This window comes from Hylaeus volcanicus, chromosome 9, assembly GCF_026283585.1.
Source record: "Hylaeus volcanicus isolate JK05 chromosome 9, UHH_iyHylVolc1.0_haploid, whole genome shotgun sequence".
Lineage (NCBI taxonomy): Eukaryota > Metazoa > Arthropoda > Insecta > Hymenoptera > Colletidae > Hylaeus > Hylaeus volcanicus.
In genome coordinates this window covers 222,220-248,185 of record NC_071984.1, presented here as the reverse complement: position 1 = coordinate 248,185, position 25,966 = coordinate 222,220, and the positions used below count along the sequence as shown (strand labels likewise).

The following is a 25,966-nucleotide window of genomic DNA, read 5'->3' as shown; positions in this document are numbered from 1 at the left end:
CAATGACAACTCATGTAAAGTGACTGTTCCGGACAAATGGTATCGTGTGGGTGCTAGCAGCGGCAAATGGCGCGTCACCGGTTTTTTGTCAGTCTGAAATAAAATAAAGAATTTAGTGCTAAATAAAGGTGTGTGCTCTAACATAAGGTGCTCTACGACTCGCATAAAAGGAAGAGAAGACGAGGAAAAGAAGGGAACAGGAACCCCAAAGCCAAAGGAGCACAATCAACGGTAAATTCCTCCCTGGAGAAGGTCCAGCTTCCTCCAGGGAGTAGGAAAAAAGAAGAGAAATGGAGATGGAAGACCCCAACAGGGGGCACAGAGAAGGAAACCAAGCGACACCTATACTGAAGCTAGTGAACAAAAGCGTAGAGGAAATGAATAAAGAAAAAAAACCCCTAGCGGCTAGGGACAGAAAAAGAAAGCGGCTTACTCCGGTGGAAATAAGCCCATCAAGGGACGATGAAGATGTAGGAAAAGGAAAAGAAGGGGAGGAAAAGAACAAAGGAACGAGTAAAAGTGAAGCGCATATTGAGAAAGTAGATACAGAGTCGAAAAGTTGGAAACCGAGAAAAGGAATTGCCAAAGATTACGATAACAAGGAGGATAAAGTAAATGAATATAAAACACAGGAATCTAAAACAGACAAAGGGGTAACTCAAATAGTAAGGTACGAAGGAACGAACTACAGGAAAACAGGTACGTCAGACGAACAAAAAAGTAAAGAACACGTGGTCGTGGAATTTCACGATCTAGAATCAAATCAATTAGAATTTTTCGAAGTATACATAAATTTTGCAAACGCATCCAAATTGAAAAAAGTAAATTATATCAGGATTTTTAGAAAACTTCAGCCGCTTATCCAGGAGGTAGAAGGTATAAGAATGATAAGTAGGAAAGTTGGGGAAGTCGGAATGAAAAGGCCGGAGTGTGGTAAGGAAACTTTTAACAGGTTCAAAGCCATGGAAGGAAACGACATGGAGTTCAGAATCCCGAAAAGAGCTCTGAAGAGGTGGGGGATAATTAAACATTGGGAATATTCCCCAAGGGAACTGGAAGAGGCCTTGGTGCCCGGATAAAGGGTAAAAAGTATTGAAAGATTAAAAAAAAAGGGTAAGAACGGAAACAGGATTTGACTATGTGGATTCGCAATTGATCACGGTAAAATTTGACGGTGATAGTTTACCAACAAAAGTAATACTGTACGACGGTGCGCTTTATCTCAACGTCGTACCATACGTCAAAGCAGTGAAACAATGCTACGGGTGTTTAAATTACGGACATTTTAAAAAATATTGTAGAAGAAGAAACCGGTAAAAACAGCGACTACATAAATGAATATCCGAGAATTGGACAATTAAGACATGCTGCCAGTGTGGAGAAATGGGAAAACAGGACATGCTATATTGGAAAAAGAAAGATGGACAGAGAGTATAACGGAGTGGTTAAAGGAGCAAAACCGAAATTCCCGAGAAACAGCAACAGATTCTTATGTCTCACTCCAGAAGGAGAACTATATTCGGAATCCGACTACAACTATGACCTAGACAGGGAAAGAGCAAAAAAGAAAGAAGAAGCAAAGAAAATGCAAAACCCAAACGGACAAAAGAATAGAAAATTAAACATATCAGAGGACGAACTTGACATGCTACTACAATGGATTAAAGAATCCAAAATGGAGGATGCTGTGATCAACAGAATACATAGAAACAGAAGAATATACCACCCTGACAGGATTAATATAAGGGAAGGCGAGTACAAACAAATTAAGAAAAATTTCACACAACGTAACAGATACACCCAGGAAGTATATAATAGAGGAAGCTGTTCAGGAAAAGAAAGGGAACTACCTAGAAATACCCCCCAAGCAACAACAGCACAAGGAGAAACGAGCAGAACAAACGTACAAGAAGACGACTTCACTTTTATCAATAGAAACAGAGTCATAGAACCCAGGCAAAATAGAACAATTAAAACATACAGCAGGAAGACACCAAGGAACCAGAAAGATCAAATCAATACACCGACGGGAGGTGTTCAACAAGAAAATAGATTCGCTGTACTGAACAAGGAAGATAGCGATATTCGAATCCCAGGAGAGGCGAACATCGAAAAAAAGATAGCAATGGTGATGTCGGAAGAGGAATGGGAAGGAGATGATAACGAAGTCACAGAAATACCGGAGCGAAGAAATTCAAGATGCCAAAAGGAACCAGAAGAAGGTCAAGAAGAAGAAGACAGTGAAGAGACAGTAAATAATTTGTGTACGGAAATAAACAACTTCGAATTCATAGATAAAAACAGCAAAGGCGTGGAGAACGAAGTTGAAATAGTGACATCCGAGGAAAACGACTACCCCCAAACAGGAGGTGAAACCTGAGAGGAAGATTATGACAAGAGAGTAGGGTAAGAATATACGATAAATGAATAACCAATAGTAATTAAGTACATTTTTGCGTTTTAATTGAGTATTAAAAAAAAAAAAGAAGAAGAAGAAGAAGAAGTGAGTAGAAAAAGAAATAACAAATAGAAATCAACAAATAAATTAGAAAAATAATAAAATAAGTGTCAAAAATAAACAGACAAACTAAACAGACTAAAGCAACAATAAATTACAGCAATTGTTTTTTTCTGCATATCTAAATACATATCTATATTTATTTTCTGTATAGAAAACAAATATGTGCGATAATGTAGGCATTAAAATAGGAGTATGGAATGCGCATAGTCTTAAGAAAAAATATAACGAAGTAACGAATATAGTAGACGACTATGATATACTGTGTATAAGCGAAACATGACTAAGCTATACCCCGTTTAACAACTTAATAGGGTATAATACCAGACATAACAACATACCAGAATTTCAAAGAAAGAGGATCTTTGGAACACCAGGCACGGGTATGCTAATCATTTATAATAGCTGTCTTAATTTAGAATTTACAAAGGAAGTCCTCGTAGCGGATAACTATGAATACATGATCTTTAAAATACTTAACACAAATAACAAGACAATTTATACAGTAGTTCACCTTTACAGAAACCCCCCCAAAAAATGTAGCTTAAGTGATTGGAACTTCATATTTAGAGAAACAATAAGGGACGAAAAGACGATACTATTCGGAGACTTATACGCGAGACATACAGATTGGAACTGCCATAGAATAGACACATCAGGTAGGACTTTAAAACAGGCCCTAGAAGAATGGGACTTGACAATTCATAATACAGATACGTTGACCAGGACAAATCAGGGAAACGTAGCATCGAACTTAGACCTAATTATATCAGATCCATACCTTACAGGTTTTGTAGAATACGCCGAATCAAATATTAGCTTGGGCTCAGATCACCAAATTTTAAACATTATCTCATACACGGACGAAGACGTAGGACTAAGCATACAGAGACAACTACAGGACACAGTAATAGACTGTACAAAAACAAGAACAAAGTTGACTGGAACGACTTCAGACAGCGACTAGAAACAGAAAAACTAATGATCACCGAAAAATTCGACAATAGCTCAGAAATTAATCAAAGATACCATATTTGGAAGGAAACCATCATAGAGGTAATGAGGATGAAGTATAAAAGAAAAAAAAATAATAACGATAGGAAAGAAAACGGAACATTTAAAAAGAGAAAAAAACAAGAAAACACAAATCAGAACTGCAACAGGAAAGCATGGTGGGACGATGAATGCCAGGAATGGTGGAACAAATGGAAGGAAAGCATGAAGAAGCTTTGGACCACAGGAAATCCCGAAGATTACATAATAATGGAGCATAATAGAAAGAAATGGAACCAACTGAAGGAGGAAAAAAAGGACCAGGCTTGGAAGAAAATGACAGAGGAAATATCAAGAGAGAGGGATCTGAGCAAGATCTGGAGGAGAATGAAGGGCATCAAAAACGCTTTTACCAAAGAGAAGTCTATTATAAATCCAAGGATCAGAGAAGATCTGGAAGAGAAAGCGATAGCCGAACTTCAAGAGAAATCCAGCCAAATAATAAACCACAATGACACGGTAAACGTGTCAAATGAAGTGGACCAAATAGAGGAAGAACAAGAATACAAATGGAATAAAAAAATCGATAATATAGAAGTTCTAATGGCTATCAACAGCCAAGGGAATAGAAGGTCGGCACCAGGAGACGATAGAATCGACTATGGCCTAATCAGCGAACTACCTCTTTTCATGAAAGAGATGTTATGCGATATTATAAAGGAAAGCTGGAAAGAATTAAGAGTACCCGAAGATTGGAAAATAGAAAGGATACACCTTATAAATAAAACAGGTAAAGCAGCACTGAGACCGATAACTCTAACCTCGTGCGCGGGAAAGATCATGGAAAAGATTATCAACAACAGGCTCACTATGTGGACAGAGAACAACAACATAATAGATGATTCACAATCCGGTTTCAGGAAAAATAAATCAACTGTAGATAACCTGAATCAACTAGTGACAGGAATAAAAAATAACTCCAGAAACAAGGAAACATCGGCCACTGCTTTCGTAGACGTAAAGGGGGCCTATGACAATGTAAACCTGAATGTATTACTAGACAAGCTCAAGGAACAGAAGTGCCCGGAAAGGATCAGACGCTGGATAGGCACACGGTTGAGGAACAGAACGGTAAGAATCAAGACACAAAATGGAGTAGAAATGTCATTTCAATGGAAAATAGGCGTACCTCAGGGCTCTATTTTGAGCCCAACTCTATTTAATTTATACATGGCAGGGATAAGTAAAGAGATTAATGGAACCAACACCAAGGTCATACAATACGCCGATGATATAGCTCTGTTACGTGCCGACATTTTCAATTTTTATTTTTCTTGATTTCGTCGGCAGGAATGTGTTCGAGATGGTTTACCATCCCGAATTCGTTCTAATCGAACACAAACCTAGCCTTTGACGGTAGTTTATTAAATTCATTTTTGAACAAAGATACACATTCCTTCCTTGAAATGAACGTCGTCACGCCACTGTCACCCTGCTGGCAGCGCCGCACCTTGTACAAAAACCTTGTAAATATGTTCAATTTGTTTAATATTTTAATATGTTTAGTATTATAAATATGTCAAGTGCGTTGCTTGTTACGAATGAAAGGCGTTAAATCATGTAATGTAACAGCGGCGTATACGTGTATAATTATTGGAAAGATAAGCACACCGAATATTACCATCGCGTTCAAATATCACGGTTACAGATATCATTGGAAGAAGGACATGTAAATATCGCGCATTTAGGTTAAACCTTTATTTTGCTATTTCTTCTTCATGTACGCTCTGAATACCGAACCCGTAACCCGAACAGCAGCGTGGTTCGTCCGCGCGCACGTTGTCGCTAGGACGAATCGAGCGGTTTGGTGGGCGCGAGACGCGAGACGAGGTACAACTCGTAAACACCAAATTCTCGCGTGTACCGAGTCGCGAAATTTCAAAGACTTTTTCTATAAACTGGCGACGATCACGTGGTTCTAAGATCCTTTGACTCCAAAGCTTCTAGAACGTTCCACCGAGTTTACGTGGTCGAGCAAGGCACGAGCCTTCTTCACTTCTTCTCGTACAGTCGCGGTGAGCCAACCATTTAAGAGTTAGAGTGCGTTACCCAGTAGTATTTTAATACGAAGTAAGCGGTAGGCAAAACTCGGGTCGTTCGTTAAACAGTTTTATACTTCATTCATTTATTTAATTTTCACTTCTTCTCGTACAGTCGCGAAGCGCGTGAGTAAAGTCCGAATAGCCCTTAAATTGAGTTAGAGTGCCGTACCCCGTGATATTTCGATACGAACAGGTGATCCGAGCGAACGATAGAAGGAAGGCCAGCGAAACGTTAGATTTACGTTTGAAAGATTTAGTGGTGAGTTGTCTTCCTTTAACGCAATATTTATAAATGTATTTTGTTGTGACCACTCGGAAATCTGAATATCAATAAATGATATTTCATTTCCGGGGAATCCCTAATTGGTGTTCTCGGGTGGTATTTCCATTGATCTTTTATATAATATTATTCCGACAATTTTATTGTGTTTCCATAACATATGAAATTACTGTTTCTGGTTTCTAGAATATCAATAAAGGATATAATTAATTTCCAGTCGGTAATCGGTATATATATTCATTGTTTTTCTTTATTAAATACGTAACTAGATTTTTGACGATTTCATATTTCAGTGTATTTTCTTATGAATCTATAAGGAAAGAAAGTGTGTGTATGAAATCTCGTCGACCGAACGTATATTTGAGCCACTAATTACATAACTCATTGTATTATCAAAATCGAAATCACGAAATTATTAATTGAATAAATACTACAGTGGCGTGTTAACAGTAAAACATTCTTATAGATAAATTAACCTCTCGCATCCATTTAAAATCCTAAATCCTTAAATAGAGGCATAGAAGTTCACATACGAGTCAGGGCCCGTACGGGACTGAAGCGACAAAGACCTGAACTTGCCGATAGGCAAGTAAAATATATATATAAAATTATAAAAATTATTTAAGCTGTGACGCAGGAATCTGTGTCCCATCTGTGTCCAGCTCTTTTATCCAGAGGAAAAAAAACAACAGAAACACAGACAAATTTGGAAGAAGGCCTGGTGAAAGTGATAAGGTTTCTCGAGAAGGTTCGCCTCAAAATATCGGAGGAAAAAACAAAAATAATATTTTTTGGTAAGCAGCCTGAAACACCTAAAATAAAAATTAATCATAACAACTTTAATGCTGAAATAGATATAAGTAACTCAGGAAAATTTCTAGGACTGCACATAGACAACAAACTGGACTTTAAAACACAATTCGAGGAAGTGAGCCGAAAGGTTCAAAAGAGACTAAACATAATGAGATTCATGTGCCACGGAAACAAAGGTATTAAACAAGGGTACGCCCTGATGCTGACTAGGGCACTCATATCCTCGGTAATCGAATACGGAGCACAATATACCTAAATGACAAAAGACAGGAACAAATGCTCAAAAGAATCAGAAAACAGGAAACAGCTGCCCTCAGGGCAGCCATGGGATACAGAATGACGACACCACTCAATGTAATATACGTAGAAACAGGTTGGATAGGCATCAAAAACAGAGCAAAATTACTGGCAGAAAGATACTGGGTCAAGCAATGGGAAAAAGGTAAGAGAAACAACCCAACGTTCGAGTTATTCGAGGAGATCAAGTTAAAAAACCCTTATCTATGTAGGAAAAGTAGAGGACAAGGAGTAAATATTGCCCCCAATTTGTCGGAAGAGGCTTTCTACGAAAACTGGAGAAACAGAGACGAGATATTCAACAGAGATCCGATAAAGGAATGCGAAGAACAGTAGGACTACGTAAGAGAGAACTGCAATACCACAAATCTGAAGGAAAAAATAATCTTCAACACCGAGATAGGCAGACTGGCAGAAGAGAAGAGAATACCTTTGAACAGGATCGAAGACGTATTCAAGGAAAAGTACAAGGTTGTTGAAAATAACCCAACTTTCATATATACCGATGGTAGCAAGACGCCTAACAAGGAGTCCAACGGAGTCGGTATGATTATGAAAAAAGACAACGAAATACGGAGGAAAGGAATATCCATAAATGGTAAGTTTACCATATTTACCACTGAAATGATTGGTATCAATAAAGCCATTGACTGGTTCAACGAAGAAAATAACAAAGGGAACCTTTTTATATTAACAGACTCGACGTCTTCCATAACAGCTATCGAAAACCAGATGAAAAATACCAAGAATACAACAGATAACCCTTGGGTTCGGGACACATGGAAAAAATTAAGATACATGGACAACGTAAAAACGATCATAGGATGGATCTCCGGTCATAGGGGCATAATAGGCAACGAACTGGCCGACGAACAAGCTAACGAACAAACTTACAATCAACCCAACAGAGAATTAAAGATTCCAGCTAAAGAAATTATGGTAGAAATTAAACAAAAATTTTGGAATAAATTTAAAGAGAAAATGGAAGAAATAGGAGAGATAAAAGGTAGGAAATTTTTCGAACAAATAGGTACGGAAATGAATAGAAAATTTTACAAACCGTGGTTCTATAAATTTAGGCACAACCTGGACAGGGAAACTGTAAGGGTTATCTCACGAATAAGAAGTAACCATTACAATTTGAAAGAGTCTCTAGCAAGAAAAGGCATCATAGGGGATCCCGAATGCGACTGTGGACAAGGGGTCGAGGATATAGACCACGTCATAGTCGAATGCACCCTATATAACTGGGAAAGGGACTACATACATCAGAATCTCAGGAAGGAAATACTAAAGGTTGGAGAATCAACGTACGAATTAATAAGAATGAACAAAATCAAAATATACAAAATACCTTGTATATTTTGATGTTCTTCATTCTTATTAATTCGTACGTTGATTCTTGAAAAGAATAAACAAGAATATATAGCAGAAAAACAAAAAAAAAAAAGAAGAGGAGGGAGACTTACCGTAGGACAATACAGACTGATAAGTAACAGACTGACTTTAGTAGACATAAGATACGTTATATTAGATAATTGTGATACAAAAAAGCAGTTCCTAACTTATACTTAGAAAACCAGGTACAACGTACACAAGTTCCAAATGATAAAATTTCGATAGATAGTATGTATACAAAGCAGGGAATAAGGTGAAAGTCATTGTACACGCTTAGACTAGAATAAGAATTAGCAAGTAAAGTGTCAAAAAGCCTTAATTGTACAAAACAGAAAGTACATAAAAGAATAATACATAGTAAAAAATAGCTTTAGTTAAGCATAACAGAAAAACAGCGTTGAAATTCGCAGTAGCTCAGAATAATTCAAAAGAAAGCAATTCCAAATAAATAAAGCGAGGTTGCTAATAATGTAAAGTATTTCAAGTCGTCTATATACACAACATACGAGGCAACAACGTGTAATACACCTGTGATACTAAAAGTATATATTTTTTTCTTTTTTTTCAAAATTAAAACATAGTGATAAGCGTTTATTAACATTACGAATTCAGAGTGTAACAGTATATATATATAGTTTAATAAGAAAGTATCAATGCGTAACACATAAGCTGTAGATGAACATGTAAGGTTAAATCTAAGTGAGATGTTAAAGAAATACTTTGGTTTATTTTACTCTTGTTAAAAGATTACAAATTGTAACCTGTAAGCAGTGTGACGAGGCAGACCTTTTCTGCCCGTCACGAGAGCACCCTGACCCCCGGAAGGGCTTCGCTCCCTCCCCGCCACACACGCCCGCGGAGGTGGTCGCGTGTGGAGGGATATGTGGACAGCGCGTTTAGATAGGGACCTTTTCCCCCTCGCGCCCTTTATGACCCCCTCCCCCGCCGCCGCGAATTCGCGAATTCGCGAAAACGCGGCAAGTCGCCGGTCGCCGTGCCCTCCACCCGGGGAGAACGGAGATGCAGTCACCACCAAGGGAGGACTGGCCACCCTCCAAGGATGGACCACCGGACCATCGGCCCCGGAGCTGCCAAGGGGACCCCCAGGACCTGATCCACCCTGGACGTTGGTGGCGGACGCCAAGAGGAGCTCTCCGGATCCTGGGTGGGGAGAGACGCGAGCCGGCGACGCGAAGAGCGCCGAAAAAGACCGACGCCGATTTTTCGGGCAAAACGGCAGAACAAGGGGAATTAACGGTTGACCATCGCGCGAGCATCACGCCTGTTTAACCCAGTCTTTTCTTTTGTGTAGAAGCTTTCTTTTGGATATACTTTCTTTTCTTTTTCTTAAGATTTCGCGCACGCGAGTGGTCGCTGCCTCTTTGCAATCCCCCCTTGAAGGACGATTCGGTACCTGAGGGCCAGGACAACCCAGGTAGGGCCCACTTGGGGTTTTCATCTGTGTGCGCGCGTGGGTGAGCGAGCGGATCGTGTGTGTGTGTCCGCGGACGTGCTCCGGTGCACTTGCATACGACAGGACCACCCCCGGAGGCGAGAATCTTTTGCAGTTCCCTGCGTATACTTCGGTCGTCTCCCGCGTGGCCTTACGCGGTTAGAGAGTGAGTCGCGTTTCGAAGGAAAGGGCCCCTTCGAAATGCGTAGCCGTTAATTCCCGGCATAACGTTTTCTTTTGACTGTATTTTATTCTAGGGCGGATTCTTGTTTGCGAGGCCTCCCCTAGAATTAAGTCGCGCCGGTCAGATATTCTTTAGATATCCCGTTTCTTTTATTCGGATACTTTCTTTCTTTTCTGTATCGGGAATCCCGCGTCGCGCTCCCCTTTTGGCGCGTGGTCGCCAAACCTTCTCCTTCACGGTGATTGTACCGCGGAATTCCCCGCGTAGATTTCGCGCGAATAAAGAAATTCGATTAAACGTACGCGGATCAGAATTTATTTCCTCTTCTGACCTCCCTTGAGTTTCGCTCTCCGCTAGAGCAGCCGGAAGTGACGGACGCGTGCACTTGACACTGGCGCCCAAATTTTTATAAACACATTCGTCCGTGGGAATTGTGCGACCTAGCGTGTGGAATAGCGGTTTTCCCGGCCGCCCACGCGAGGTCCGTCACAGCAGATATGCGCATATATATATTTTTTTTTATATAAGAAATTTATAATACGTAGCATATAAGTCGTAGATAAATAAGAAAGCACAAAATGTAAGAAAAACACCATGTTTTATTTATGTAAAGGGATTACAAGTTGTAACAAGAATGGAGAAATATTGGTGCATTTGTCTAGAGATAATCGGACGCACCTAAAATAAAGAAAACAGAACTGTGACTGCTCCGCACTCTGGCGGTGAAATGAAGAAACTAAATACTGTATCAGCCACAAACTGAGACTGTTAAGACATTTGCCTAGATGTCCGCGGCCTGGAAGCCAAATGCTTGGCGTGGCCAGGCAAGGCACTCTCAGATCATCAAGACCCATACTTTCTCTCTCGCAGGCTTTCCCGTAATTTGTCAATTTAAAACTCTTACGATATGAGTACATTTCCATTGTATTACGTTTTAAATTATTTTTAAGATCATTCATCGACACCAATACCTTTCCTCCCACAAGCTTTCAGATAATTTGTGAGTTTAAAACTCTGACAACATAAGTACACTTACATTATTTTGCGTTTTAAAATATTTCTAAGGACATTCATTGACACAGATACCTTTCCTCTCACAAGCTTTCAGATAAGTTGTCAGTTTAAACAAATCTTTTTTCGTCTTCTTCTTTATTCGCTGTTCTTCTCTACGTTCGAAGCTCGTCGGCAAACATAGAGAATATATGATCATGTTACATTGCTCGGCGACCGAAATCCTAGAAGGGGTATATCCCCCATTGGTGGAGATGGTTTCTGTGTGTTTATGGTAAACAAATTTGTACATTTATGGAAACTTTGCTTTAATTAAAGAAAACATTTTACCAATAATTTTACTTTTTTTCTCATTACAGAACACGTAGCTCGCCATGCTAGGAGCGGAAGAAGTAAGCAGGCCGAGCTCATGCGGTGGTCTATGTTAAAGGCCCTTCGCACACAGGATTCGGCCTTACAGGCTCAAGCGAGCACGCTACAAGAGTTCCTGCGAACATCTTTCGGCAGACGGGGCCGCGGCCGCGGTAAAGGCTCGGTTGGACCACGAGGGTCTGGCCTGTAGGCTTGAGGCGCTGGAGGCCGCGTGTCGCGACGGGCCTAGGAAGCGAATAGTGGCCAGTGACTTCAACGCGAAGTCACCGGCCTGGGGTTCGCGGACGCTCGACCGCAAGGGTCGCGTTCTGCTGGAGGTCTTCGAAAGACTGGGGCTAATGCCCTTGGACAGTGCAGGCCCGTTCTCATTCCAGAGAAACGGGCGCACTTCCAAGATTAACGTGCTGGCGTGTGACGCCGTGCTGCTGCGGGGGTTGCAATCCAGCAACATCCTTCAGAAGTGCACGGCGTCGGATCACCAATATCTGTGGCACGTGTTCCGCAGGGCTGGCGGGGGTATTATCGAGCCCCGCCGCATACTGGAGTGGAGGGTGGAGACGTTGGATCCGGACGTGCTGATTAGCGCCATTAGGCGCGAGGTAGCGCGTCTTGATCTCTCGTCCCCCCTCAGGCCCGCGGATATTGAGGGGGCCCTGGACGCCATCGAACGGGCATGCTCGGTTAGTATGGCGCCCAGGAGGCCCCCTCCCTGCCGGGGCACGGCCAAGTGTTGGCGGTCCCCGGAGATCGCGCTGGCGCGTCGGCGGATGCATGCCAGTCGGAGAAGACTCCAGCGGGCGTGCAAGAGGCGGTGTCCGGAGGTACCGGTGCTCCTCGAAGAGCACCGGGCGGCTCGTCGTGAGCTCCGCATCCTTATCCTTAGGGGCAAGGAGAGAGCTTGGCGCGAACTGTGCGGCCTGGTTGAAAGAGACGTGTGGGGGAGACCTTACCGGATTGTCATGAACATGGTAGTCCGGCGTCTCCCCCTCCTCTGATGTCGGCCGCACAGATGGACGGGGTGTTGGCCGAGCTCTTTCCGGCCCCACCGGATGCGGAGAACGCGGCCACTGAGGCCTACAGGCCTGGCCGCGACCTGGAGGAGTTCCTGTGGCGGCCGGTCCCGCCAGTTACCGGGGACAAGGTGATAAGAGCGCTTCGGGCCACACACCTGGAGAAGGCCCCCGGGCGCGACGGCGTCATCACCGAAGTGGCGAAGGGGGGTGGTGGGTTGCTGAGGGCTGTCATCGACGGCTCCCTTCGGCACCCATACGTCCCCCAGCGCTGGAGAGATCAGCGGCTGGTACTGCTGAGGAAGGCGGGGAAGGACCCTGCCTCTCCCTCCGCATACCGCCCCCTATGCCTTATAGGACACCTGGCGAAGGTATGGGAAAACGTGGTCAAGGTGAGAATGGAGTAGGCGTTGGGCCTGCAAGGGTTGTTGCAATACGGGTTCCGTGCGGGTCGAAACACGTCCCAGGCGATGAGGCATATGCAGAGCATCGCGGAGACGGCTAAGCGCCACCAGCGGTTCTGCGTCCTCATCTCCTTGGACGTGAACAACGCTTTTAACTCCCTTGACTGGGGGATCTTTATGGGAAAGTTAGCGGAACGTGGAATTCCCACATACCTTCACCGGGTTGTAGGGGCGTACCTCACTAGGAGGTACATCTACTACGACACAGCGGAGAGAGAGAGGCGCCGTAAAGTTGTCTGCAGTGTCCCGCAGGGGTCGGTGCTCGGCCTCCTGTTGTGGAACATTTTCTACGATGGCGTGCTGGGCCTCCGCCTTCCACGGGGGTGCACCATCATCGGGTACGCCGACGACATCCTCGTCGTGGTGACTTGCACGGACCGTGACGCACTGGATACTCGTATCCAGAGCTGTATGCGGTCCGTGGAAGGCTGGATGGCGTCGGCGAAGCTCATGATCGCCCCGAAGAAAACCGAGGTGTTCCTGGGCAACCGGAAGTGGTTGGGCCCCCCATTGAGGGTGCCAGTCGGGAGTCAGCTGGTTTCTCCGGCCGACAGCATGAAGTATCTGGGGGTGACCTTCGATCGGTCGCACAATTTTAAGGTGCACATCGAGAGGGTCACCTCCAAAGCCACCAAGGTGATGTACGCGCTGGCCCGGCTTATGCCGAATGTCGGCGGACCAAGCCAACGGGCCAGCGCGTTGTATTACAGCGTGATGGAGTCGGTGCTGCTATACGCGGCCCCCATATGGGGTGGGACCATGAGTGTAGCAGCCGGACGCCAGAAGGTTGTCTCTGCCCAGAGGGCGGGGCTGATCCGGGTGTGTAAGGCCTACAGAAACGTGCCGAACGAGGTGCTGCCGGTAATTGCTGGGATACCGCCCATCCGCCTGAGGATCGAGGAGAGGTGTCGTTTGTTCGAGGTCCTCGAGGGCCATAGAGCGGAGCCGCAGGCCCGCACGGCCGACGAGCTCCGACTGGCCATCGATGGCAGTCGGAGTGGGACAGGGTGGGCGCCCGCCGTGTCGCTCATGAGTGGATCCCGGTTTTCCGGGACTGGATCCAGAGGCCCTACGGCCAGGTGACGTACTACGTTACCCAGGCGTTGACGGGGCACGGGGTCTTCAACGTATACCTCTATCGGTTGCAGAAGGCCTCGTCCCCGTTGTGCTGGTACGGCTGTGGGGTCTCCGACACGGTGGAGCACACCTTCGTCGAATGCGATCGGTGGGCTGCGGAGAGGCTCGCCCTTGAGGGCGAAATGAGTGGTGACGCCCCCCTCTCTCTTCGGGGGGTGGGACGGTTCATGGTCAGCGGCCGGGCCGGCTGGTTGGCGGTCGAGCCCCTCATTACGAGGGTCCTCACCGCCAAGGCCGGCTATGAGCGCGACCTGAATAGGGAGGCTCGGGCACGGGACGAGGCACCGCAATCCCGATATTTGCACGGTGCCAGGGCGGGCGTGCTTGCCCGTCCAAGGTGACACCGACGAGGGGCCCGGGGACCTGGTGGGGTGACCCGAGGGGCACCCATCACTCCGGGCCGGCCCACGTTGAGGAGGGCCTCCAACATTCCATTTTGAATTTTAACTTTTAACTTTTATTTATTTTTATTTCATTTGTGACTGTTTTATCCTTTTTGACTAAGTATTTCCTTTCCCTTTCGTTTTATCCATATGTTTATTTTATTTATTTTTATTTCATGTTACTTCTTTGTGCTGTTTTGCTTTTTGACTTACTTGTTATCGACTCTTTTCTTTTTAGTATATTATTTTATTTTTCAGACGTGACGCCCAAGGAGACGTGGGTGGAGCGGGGACCCGGAAGGTATCCGGGTCTAGAAACGTAGATGCCCCCTGGAGCTTACTCGGAGGGGGCGGCACGAAGGCGCTGGGGGGCCTCTGGGTGTAGACGCACCCAATAGAGTAGCGGTCTGAGACCAGCCGCACCCAGAGGCAGTACCCCGCCCCTCTGCTAGGGGGGCGGATGAGGGCCCTCGCCGATTCCGCAGGGGGGTCCGCCCCCGGCTGGTGTTGGCCGGGGGTTTGCGTGCAGGGTGAGGGGGTCACAGGGGTGACCCGGTTGCAGGGGCCGTCCGCCGCATTGGTGGATGGACGCGGGGGCGCGGGAGTTCCCCCCCCCCCCCTCTGAGCAATATGGGTAGGATTGACTACCCCTCCAACGCTCAACGGGAGGGATGGCCCAGATTAAGGGTAGATGTACCCGCCGTTCGCGGCGGGTTCAACTAGGTAGAGGGGGTACTTAGGGCCACGCGAGGGTGCGCGGTCGCCGGGCAAGGCGCCCCTCTTGGGGCGATGTATTACCTACGTTATAGTTCCGCCCCGAAGGACCGAGGTGGAGGTTTTAGTGAGTAAAAATCTCACACTACCCCCCAACAACATCTGGGGGGTGTCTTTTGAAGATTTCCTCCACCTCGGTAATAATAATAATAATAATAATAATAATAATAATAATCCGCGCACTTGGCCTGGGCGGCCAGGTCAGGCGGGGAGGTGATACCTCGACGCGGCGCGTCCCCAGGTGGCGGATAGGGGAACGCTCGCCACGTACTCTTCGGAGTGCATGGAGGGTAGGAGTGAAATAAAATAGCTCCCGCGGACCAAACACTAGGGGAGGAAACCCCGAATCAAAAACCAAACATGGAGAAGTCATATAGAGAGGAGAAATCTACGGTGCAGGGGGTCGGATCCCCAGTACCGGCGTCCGTCAGGGGTGAGCAAGCGGGCCCCGGGACGTCGTTATCTGACGACCGCAGTGCTACGCAGGTTGACCACTTGGCCTGCGTAGCATTAAATGCTACAAGTGAAGGGACGAACGTCTCCGGATCCGTTCGGAGGACGAGACAGACGTCCACATCGTCGGACCACATCGGTGGCCGCCGGAGGCGACGCGGCACGGATGACAATCCATTCGTGCCGCCTCGGAGCCTGGTCGGGAGCCCTGTCCGTCAGGAAGTGGCCGCGGTATCTCCCCAACTCAGCGGGGGAGATGCCGTGACACAAAGTGTTCCGGGCCAGGTATCTCCGCTGCGGAAACCTGGCGTTTGTGGGCCAGGAAATGGGGCCAGTTCTGAACGCGCCGATGCCAACGACCACGGTGTTTGGGGACCGGGCGTTTAGAACTTTGGCGACCCTCGAGCGAGCGGAGAGCTCGCAAATAGCGGCAATGAAAACCATCCTTGAGGTCATGCGACAGGCATCTCTCAAACAGAGGAATGTCAGCATGGACATCAAGGACGGAATGCAGAAGCTGGCGGAGGCGGTGGACGCACTGGGCCATGGGCTAGTGGAGAGACAGCGTGTCCTCCACATGCTGCAGGCCCTCGGCACGCTCACTGCGCCGCCAGGCGGGAACACAGCCGCCCCTCGAACACGGCCTGATCGGAAACGAGACAGGGCCGTGGTTTCCAGCCCAGAGGAAGAGGCTGCCAGGGCGAAAAAGAAGCCGGCCGTGGACCAAGAAAAATGGTCCACGGTGGTGGGGAGGAAGAAGAGGGCGGACAAACCGTCTGTTCCTCCACTCCCACGTCCAAAGCCGCGGAGAGGCGAGAAGGGGCAGATATCTGCCAAACCTCCGTCAACGTCGACGGCACCGAAGAACTCTGCTCCTCCAAAGGAGCAGCGTGCCGTCGACGAAAGGCGAAAGAAGAAGAGGAGGAGAAGGCGCCGTCGCCCTAAAACTAGGCGGACGGCTGTCCTTCTAAAGCCGGCCGAGGGCGCGACGTACGCGTCCATTGTGGGCGCAATACGTTGCCAGGTCCGGCCGGAGGAAGCGGACACGGAGGTCCGCCAAATAAGGAGGACGCGAGAAGGGGCCGTCACTTCTGGAGCTTGGGCGATGTGGGGACAGCGCCAGGTTCCAGTCCGCGCTCCGGACGGCGGTGGGGGACACCGCGGCAGTACGGGGCCCGAAACCCCGCGCGACGATCGAAATCCTCGATCTTGATTGCGTCACGACCTCAGGAGAGGTCATGGACGCGGTCGCGCGGGTGTCAGGGGAGTCGCCGGAGGAAATCCGCGTCTCCGTTCTCGCGACGAACCCCCGAGAGCTGCGGAAGGCCGTGGTGGAGCTTGGCGAAGGAGCTGCCGTTAAGCTCCTGGCCACCGCCAAGCTCAAGATCGGCTGGGTCAATTGCCGCATCCGGCGCTGGACGGAGGTTCAGCGTTGCTTCCGGTGCCTGGGCTACGGACACACTCGTAGAGAGTGTAAAGGCCCGGACCGGAGCAACGCTTGCCGCAGGTGCGGCAAGGATGGCCACAAGGCGGCGGCGTGCGAGGCCACCCCCCACTGCCATTTGTGTGCGGGGATAAAGGACGCGACGACGGACCACTACGCGGGCTCGGGGAAGTGCCGGATCTTCCGGGAGATCCTCGCCGCAAAGAAGGGTAAGCCCTCTTCGCGGCCTCGGTAAGCATCTTCCAGGGAAACCTGAACCGGTGTCGACTTGCCGATGACTTGCTAACGCAGCTCGCTGTGGAGAAGCGAGCTGCGGTCGTCATCGCAAGCGAGCAGTATCGCGATCGGGACTGCTCCACCTGGTTCAGGGATGATCTCGGCACCGCGGCAGTGTGGACCACGGATCCACGGAGAGTCCGTATAGACTCTCACGGGGCTGCCGCGAGACACGTCTGGGTCACCAGCGGTGTCCTCACGTACGTCAGCTGCTATCTGTCCCCGAATGATAGCATCTCCGAATTTCGGGGAAAGCTCGACGTGCTGGAGGACACCCTACGCGACAAGTCCGGTGGGCTTGTCGTGGTTGGTGACTTCAACGCCCGAGCCTGCGAGTGGGGGATGCCTCGCACCGACACGAGGGGAAGATTGGTGGTCGAGATGGCCTCAAGACTGGGACTCGTCGTGTTGAACGTGGGGTCAACGCCGACGTACCGACGCCCTGGATTCGGAGACTCGATACCGGATGTCACCCTGGTGTCTGAGGATCTGGTCCAGAGAGCGGCGAACTGAAGGGTGATTGGTGATTTCACCGGTAGCGATCATAGCTACATCACCTTCCAGTTGATCGGCGAGCGGCAAGCACGGTCTCCGGGGATTAGACGCCCGAGAGGATACGTCACCTCTCGCCTGGATGAGGATAGGCTCTACGCCACTCTCCGGGCGGGCGTGGAGGCCGTGCCGCAGACCCCGCGTGGCCCGTCCGATAAAGCGGGTGCCGAAGCCATCGTGCGCGGCACCCTTAACCTCATCCGACGGGCATGCGACGAGTCAATGTCAAGGAGGAGGCCATTCTCCGGCCGGCGGCAGGCGTACTGGTGGACCGACCAGATCGCCTCCCTCAAGAGAGAAGCCCTGAGGCTCCGGCGACGAGCTCAACGAGCTCGAAGTCGACCGGAGGCCGCCGCGCTTGCGGAGAACTACAAGGCGGCCAAGAAAGCCTTAACTCGTGCGATCAAGCAGAGTAAAGCGCGGTGTTGGCGCGATCTCTGCGACGACCTTAACCGAGATCCGTTCGGCGACGGGTACAAACTCGTCACCCGAAGATTCGGTGGGTTGTCCGCGAGCCCGGAACTGGACGCAACCACGATGCGGAGCATTGTGGACGCTCTGTTCCCTGCACATCCGGTGAGGAGACACAATCTCGATCCGGTGGCAGGGGCGGACGTCCCAATGTTCACGGCGGCGGAACTCGCCGTTGCGGCCAGGGCTATGAAGCCCCGCAAGGCCCCCGGGCCGGACGGCATACCGTCCGAGGCCCTGCCCGTGGTTGTGAAGAGGTGTCCCGACTTTCTGCTGCGCATGTACAACGCGTGCTTGTACATGGGTATTTTCCCGGCGCAGTGGAAGGTTGCTCGGCTCGCGTTGATCAGGAAGGGGAAAGGGGAACCAGGATCTCCGTCATCGTATCGTCCGCTGTGTTTGCTAAATACAAGCGGGCTGCTGATGGAGAGACTGGTAAAACCCCGGTTCACGAGGTGATCTTGGCCGCTGGAGGTCTTTCGGACCACCAGTACGGTTTCCGGAAAGGAAGGTTCACCGTGAACGCGATTTCGCGCGTGGTAGACGCTGTACGCGTCGCCGACACGGCTTGCCACGCCGCGAGACCCGTCGTCCTGCTGGTGACGCTGGACGTACGGAACGCGTTCAACACGGCACGGTGGACAGACATGTTGGAGGCGTTGGAAACAACGTTTCGGCTTCCGAAGTATCTACTGTCAGTGATGGCGGATTATCTCCGAGACCGAAAGCTGTTGTACGAGACGTCGGACGGGCTCCGTGAACGACCGATCACTGCGGGTGCTGCGAAGGGATCGGTCATGGGGCCCGACCTGTGGAACGTCATGTACGACAGCCTCCTCCGCATGGGTATGCCAGAGTATTCGTTCCTCGTCGGCTATGCTGACGACGTCGCCGTGGTCATCACGGCGCGGACCGCCGAGCTGGCTCAGCTCAAATTGAACCAGGTCATGCGCCGAGTGGGGCGATTGATGGAGGACCACGGGCTGCAGCTGGCGATTCCGAAAACGGAAATCGTCATGTTGACACGCCGACGTGTCCCCACCATCGTCCCGATGACTGTTCGGACCGAGACCATCCAGACCCGGAGGTCCGCGAAGTACCTGGGTGTTGTCTTGGACAACAAGCTCAGCTTCGCGGAACATATCCGGTGGGTCTCGGTCAGGGCGGCGTCGTTGGCGACAGCACTTAGTTGACTAATTGACTTAGTTAACTAAAAACAGACGTACTTTAATAATGAAATTAAAGAATTACTTCCAAAAGAAGATCTAGAAGAAGAAGAACATAATAATGGTGACGACAATGATGATGATGATTACGATGATATAAACTAAATTAAAATTTGTTAATAGATTATAAATGTTGCTTATAATTAGTTTTTAAAGGTTATTTTTGTTTATGATAGTTTATAAAAGTTATTTCTATTTATAATAGTTTATAAAAGTTATTTTTGATTTTTATAATTCACCTAATATATTTTGTATCCGCGCACCTGGCCTGGGCGACCAGGTCAGGCGGGGAGGTGATACCCCGACGCGGCGCGTCCCCAGGTGGCGGATAGGGGAACGCTCTCCACGTACTCTTCGGAGTGCGCGGAGGGTAGGAGTGAAATAAAATCGCTCCCGCGGACCAAACACTAGGGGAGGAAACCCCGAATCAAAACCAATCATGGAGATTTCATATAGAGAGGAGAAATCTACGGTGCAGGGGGTCGGATCCCCAGTACCGGCGTCCGCCAGGGGTGAGCAAGCGGGCCCCGGGACGTCGTTATCTGACGACCGCAGTGCTACGCAGGTTGACCACTTGGCCTGCGTAGCATTAAATGCTACAAGTGAAGGGACGAACGTCTCCGGATCCGTTCGGAGGACGAGACAGACGTCCACATCGTCGGACCACATCGGTGGCCGCCGGAGGCGACGCGGCACGGATGACAATCCATTCGTGACACAAAGTGTTCCGGGCCAGGTATCTCCGCTGCGGAAACCTGGCGTTCGTGGGCCAGGTATCTCCGCTGCGGAAACCTGGCGTTCGTGGGCCAGGAAATGGGACCAATTCTGAACGCGCCGATGCCAACGACCACGGTGTTTGGGGACCGGGCGTTTAGAACTTTGGCGACCCTCGAGCGAGCGGAGAGCACGCAAATAGCGGCGATGAAAACCGTCCTTGATGTCATGCGACAGGCATCCCTCAAACAGAGGAATGTCAGCATGGACATCAAGGACGGAATGCAGAAGTTGGCGGAGGCGGTGGACGCACTGGGCCATGGGCTAGTGGAGAGACAGCGTGTCCTCCACATGCTGCGCAGTGCAAGTGCGCAGTGCAAGCGGTCGCCGGGGTAATACCCATCGATCTGCTTGCATTCGAGCGGAAGAACATCTTCCAACGCTCCTCGGAGACTGGGCGGGCCGAAGCCGTGTCCCACGAGCGAGCAGCCACGCTGCGCGCATGGCAGCAACGCTGGGAGGCTGCCCAGCCGGGTCGGTGGACGGCTCGGCTGATAGGGGATCTGGCCACCTGGATATCCAGGACCCATGGTGAGGTGAATTTTTACCTCACCCAGTTCCTCACAGGTCACGGATACTTCCGTGCGTACCTGTCGAGGATGGGCAAGGTCGGATCCCCGGGATGCCGGTATTGCGACGCAGCAAGGGACGACACGCTCCATACGTTCTTCGTGTGTGACCGCTTCGCCAGAGATAGGGTAGATCTCTGCGCCCTCGTAGGAGACGTCACCCCCGACAACATCGTGGGGGTGATGCTGCGGGGGCCGACCGAATGGGAAGCGGTCGCGCAATACGTGGAGCGTGTGCTGCGTCGCAAGAGAGAGGAGGGATGCCTGGATGATACTCCGGGCTCTCCCTAGTTTCGGTACTATCCGACCGGCGGAGGCCCTGGCGGGGCCTAGTTGCCACACCCCCGGACTGTTGTTATGCGAAAGCAGGTCTGGTCCTGGGGGCTAACGTGTGAAGCGGGTGGTTTTTTAGTGAGTAGAAATCTCACACTACCGGATGCTGGCATCGTCCACCGGTGCCCGGTGCCTATGAAGGTTTTTTCACCCGCCCCCCAAAAAAAAAAAGTCGAGCGATCTCATCGAGAGTTGAGATAGAAGTTTCAATCGTAAGTTGCTGTTCTTTAACATAATATATTTTATATATGAATTTATTGTTTGTGACCACTCGGAATATCAATAAATCGTATTGATTTCCGGGGAAACACTCATTGGTGTTCTCGAGTGGTACTTCTATTTCTATTTCGTGTACAAAGTCATTCCGACGATCTTATATTGTGTTCCCATATTATATGTGTAAGTTTGAACGGTCCCGCCAAACTCACCATACACAAAAAGTCGTATGACAACACGCGTGATAGCGTAGGTTGCGGGACAACAGGTGAGGTTAAGAGGCCACGTGCAGAGAGAAAGAGAGTAAATAAGCCGAGTTGAATGTACACTCGAAAATAATTGTTTAGGTTAAAGTACTAAGGATAAATTAATTAATATAAGGAATATCGACAATTGTGTAGATTCAGGTTAGTATATGTATGTAAGCAGTTATATAAAATTACAGTTGTAAAAGCTACATCGACACGTGTTGATATTTATCCTACCCGACTGAGGTAACATTAAATTTGGCGCAGAACGCGAGGCTTACATATGAAATTACTATTTGTGATAACTGGGATATCAATAAATGATATAATTCATTTCCGGGGTAACCCTAGTTGATATCCTAGGAACAAATATATATATACATATTCACTGTTTTTCTTTATTAAATATGTATCTATATTTTTGACGATTTCATATGTGTATTTTCTGTATGATTCAATTGAGAATGAAAGTGTGTATTCAAACGAAATTATAATTACAAACACGTTGTCCCGATTAAATCGTTCAAATTATACCATTGTATTATCAAAATCGAATCACGAAATTATCAATAGAACAAACACTGCAATTCCGTATTTAGAGTAAATCATTTTAATAGTTTATGTTAACCGTTCGCATCTGCTAAAATCCCAAATCCTAAATTAAGACCTACAAGCTCACATACGAGTCAGGGCCCGTACGGGACTGTAGCGACAAAGACCTGACCTTGCCGATAGGCAAGTAAAATATATATAAATATACTGTTGTTTAATTTGATTTGTTTATAAATTTTAAATGGAAAAACCGGTGATGCGGGAATCTCGTTCCGTGTCACAGCTGAATTGGTGTCAGAAATTCAGATACTAATCTATTTGATTTGACTGATCTATTAACTTTAAACAATATATATAAAAGGCGGTGACGCGGGAATCTCATCCCATGTCACAGTCTAGATACCTGATAATTGGGTGAAATGCCCGCAAGAACTAAAAATAGAGGAGTGGCGCGTACTTATATGTTACCTGCTCGCAACTTATGAAGCAGGGATGCCTGTCCGAGAAGTTAATTTGCCGGTGGCAGGGCAAGATCTGCCCCTGCAGATATATGCTAGGAGTGCTATACAATGGAAGAAAGTGCCAAACGGCATTGAGAAGGACGTAGGGTCAAATCATCGACAAGTGTACATCAAGGTCGAAAACAATAAGGGTAACCTGATTGAGCGTGAAATTATTGGCAACAATAACGCAAGAGATGATTCGTTCCGAGGAGTTCAGAGTGAAATAACAATGGACCATACGCTCAGTTATAAAAACCAGTGGTTAGTTGCTGCTTATTGGCAATCAGCAACCGTGGTTTATAAGAGTAAAGGGCAAGATTGTAAACCAAGGTGGTAAATTGTGCTCTAAGATGAATGGTCTTTGGGATGAGTGTTTTGAGGTAATTCATAGCCTCACTAAAAGCTTTAAAGAGGTCAAAGCTATTAGGATCGCAACCACCCATCATGGGTCTCCAGAATTTTACATCTTCGCACGAGGTTAAGAACACCCTGAAAAATTTGGTTGACGTCCATCTGTCTTTCCTTAGCCTTATTTATCTGTTTCCATGGAAACGCGATAGGTTTCCCATTTCACAGATCACATAAGATCAGTACGAAGTAGTCTGACTAACAAATTTGACAAAGTAATTATCAATTATGAAAGTACCAGTTGCAATTCGAGAACTTATTATTCGATTAAGAAGTGAAGGTCAGTCGCTTAGAAAGATAGCGAAAACCGTTGGAAAATCACACGCAACTGTTCAGTACATTGTAGATAGATACAAAGAATTGAAAACTTTCGAAGATAGACCCAAATTAGGTCGACCAAGAAAATTGCAATCCATTCATCGGAGAGCGATTTTAAAGGCAGTTCGCGAAAATCCAAGAATTAGTGCACCAACTTTGAGAAATGAGATTGAAGACGACTATAGTATAAGTGTTGCATTTGAAACTATCAGAAATGTATTAAGAAGAGAAGGATATCATGGTAGGGTTCCTCAAAGAAAACCCTATATTAGTAAAAAAAATAAATCTTTACGCTTGGAATTCGCGAGAGCTCATGTTAATAAGCCGAGTTATTTTTGGGAGACAGTATAATTTAGTGACGAATCCAAATTTAATATTCATGGGTCTGATGGGAGAATAATGGTATGGCGGAAAAAGAACGAACATTTAAAGCCTGCAAACATGTGTCCCACAGTTAAGCATGGAGGAGGCGGTGTTTTAGTTTGGGGATGTTAGTTTTAGTTGGGGTTGGGAAAATTAAAATTTATCGAGACTATAATGGATCAACATATCTATTTGGACATATTACGAGAAAACCTTAAATCCAGTGCAGAAAAATTAAATCTTGGAAACTTTATCTTTCAACAAGACAGAGACCCGAAGCATACTGCTGAACGTGTTAAAGAGTGGTTGGTCTACAATGCACCAAAACAGTTAAATACGCCACCTCAGTCACCGGATATGAATCCGATTGAACATTTGTGGGATGAAATAGGAAGAAGAATAAGAAAATCCAGCATGAGAAACAAGGAACAACTAAAAAAAAACGCAATTACAACACAGTGGAACTCGATTGGTCCAGAAATAACAAAAAAAACTAGTTGGAGGAATGAAAAATAAATTATTGGAGATTATAGCGGCAAAGGGGGGCCATACTAGTTATTAAAAATTAAATATATTATATTAGTTGTAATTAATTATTAAGGTATTCAGTTAATATTATTATGTATGGAAACTTTTTTGAGTTACCTAACTTTGCATAATTGCATTATTTATGTTTAACACTATAAAATAAAGTTAACATTTTGATTTTATTGTTACGTCCCAGCTTATCTGAGACTCTTTCTTGGGATCTTTGTCTTCAATTAAAGAGCTAAAGCTCACCTTATCTGTATTTAATTGGAAAAGAAGGAATTTTTGGGATTCTATAATAATTGTCACTAAGTTTGAGTATTAACAAATATAATTATGAAACAAAACTGAGTTTGGGATTACTTACAAACAAGAATAAAAACTATACAATTGAAAATGGTTTAACAATACCAATCGTTGATCTTATGCTATCGGCGGCGTTGTCAGGTTGTCCCGGGCTCGGCTGTGGCGAGGATCTGGTCTGGTTGTACACTCGCGACACGGGACTCTAATAATTGGCGAATAATAAACGTCGGACTTTCGTAGGTAACTCCGCGATGACTCTATCTTTAGTGCGTATGTTCTCACTTACGCGAACTCTTTACTTTCCTGGAGATACGATACACGATACCTAAATGAGACTAACGCGAGAGATTAACCTGTCTGCGACTACAGAATAATAACGGACAAAATAATACACAAAAGAAGCGTCCGTGGTCGTGACCACGTGTTTATATACCCCTAGATCCTCGCAAGGCACGAGCCGCATTCGGGAACCTTCGTTTTTGCATCCGTTGAAATCGGGAGGAATCCCAAGTTCAGCGGATGTGCTGGCGTTGAGTGCTGACGCCTATATCGCTGATTGGCACATCCCACGATTCGGTTCCCGAGAAACGGTTTCCTAATCGTACGTCAAGCGCATTCCTAAAAGTATCCGATCTTAACTTATTCGCAATGCGGGGTCGATGAAAAGGGGCACCGGCAGGGCCGGATGTAACATTATTATCCGAAATTATTTTACGGTCCTTATAAGTCATACACTGTTAAAAGAAAATGTTTAAAAACAGACTTTAGTATACTAATAAATGAATTAAGAAATTCTAATCGAGTGTATGGAAACTTACTGACCCAGTGTACATCAACGATACGATTCAAGCTCTGTGTATTCAACCCGAACTCCTCATCTAACCTATCCTACGGTTACCCTTTACTGGGAGATACCGATTCCTGCAACTATCTGACTTAGCGTTAGAGTCGTCTGCATTATCTAATCGATCCTCAGTCTTCGGCACCATTGACACACTAGGCATGTGCGGGCCGCCCGACATTCGGGCTCGAGTCGGGCTAAGATAAGATCGAACGGGCTTGAGCGAGCTCGAGCGGGTCCCCGAGACATGCGAAGTTTCGAGCGGCCCGAGTGTGTCGGGCGGCCCGGGCCCGATAAGACTCGAGCTGCTCGACTGCCTCGTCCGGCTCGTAACTCGTAACTCGTTCGAACGAGTTCGTAAAAGATCGTAGTTCGGATGAGTTGCTGCCGATACTC

The 25,966-nt window shown here is 47.3% G+C and overlaps 2 protein-coding genes across 9 annotated transcripts in view; one reads left to right on the top strand and one right to left on the bottom strand.

The window, feature by feature from the left end:
- LOC128882007 (serine-rich adhesin for platelets) overlaps positions 1 to 25,966 on the bottom strand; it is a 263,101-nt gene that overhangs the window by 160,718 nt on the left and 76,417 nt on the right. The window lies entirely within an intron of this gene.
- Positions 6,242 to 9,356, top strand: LOC128882011 (uncharacterized). Of its 4 annotated transcripts, none has more exons than XM_054133547.1 (3): positions 6,242 to 6,687; positions 6,775 to 7,601; positions 7,701 to 9,356. In XM_054133547.1, the coding sequence occupies exons 2-3, from the start codon at positions 7,550 to 7,552 to the stop codon at positions 8,369 to 8,371; spliced, it is 723 nt and encodes a 240-aa protein (XP_053989522.1). In that variant the 5' UTR covers positions 6,242 to 6,687; positions 6,775 to 7,549; the 3' UTR covers positions 8,372 to 9,356. The 4 variants fall into 4 exon arrangements, with proteins under 4 accessions (XP_053989522.1, XP_053989521.1, XP_053989523.1 ...); XM_054133546.1 differs by having other exon boundaries at positions 6,242 to 7,148; positions 7,216 to 7,601; XM_054133548.1 differs by having other exon boundaries at positions 6,242 to 7,601; positions 7,722 to 9,356.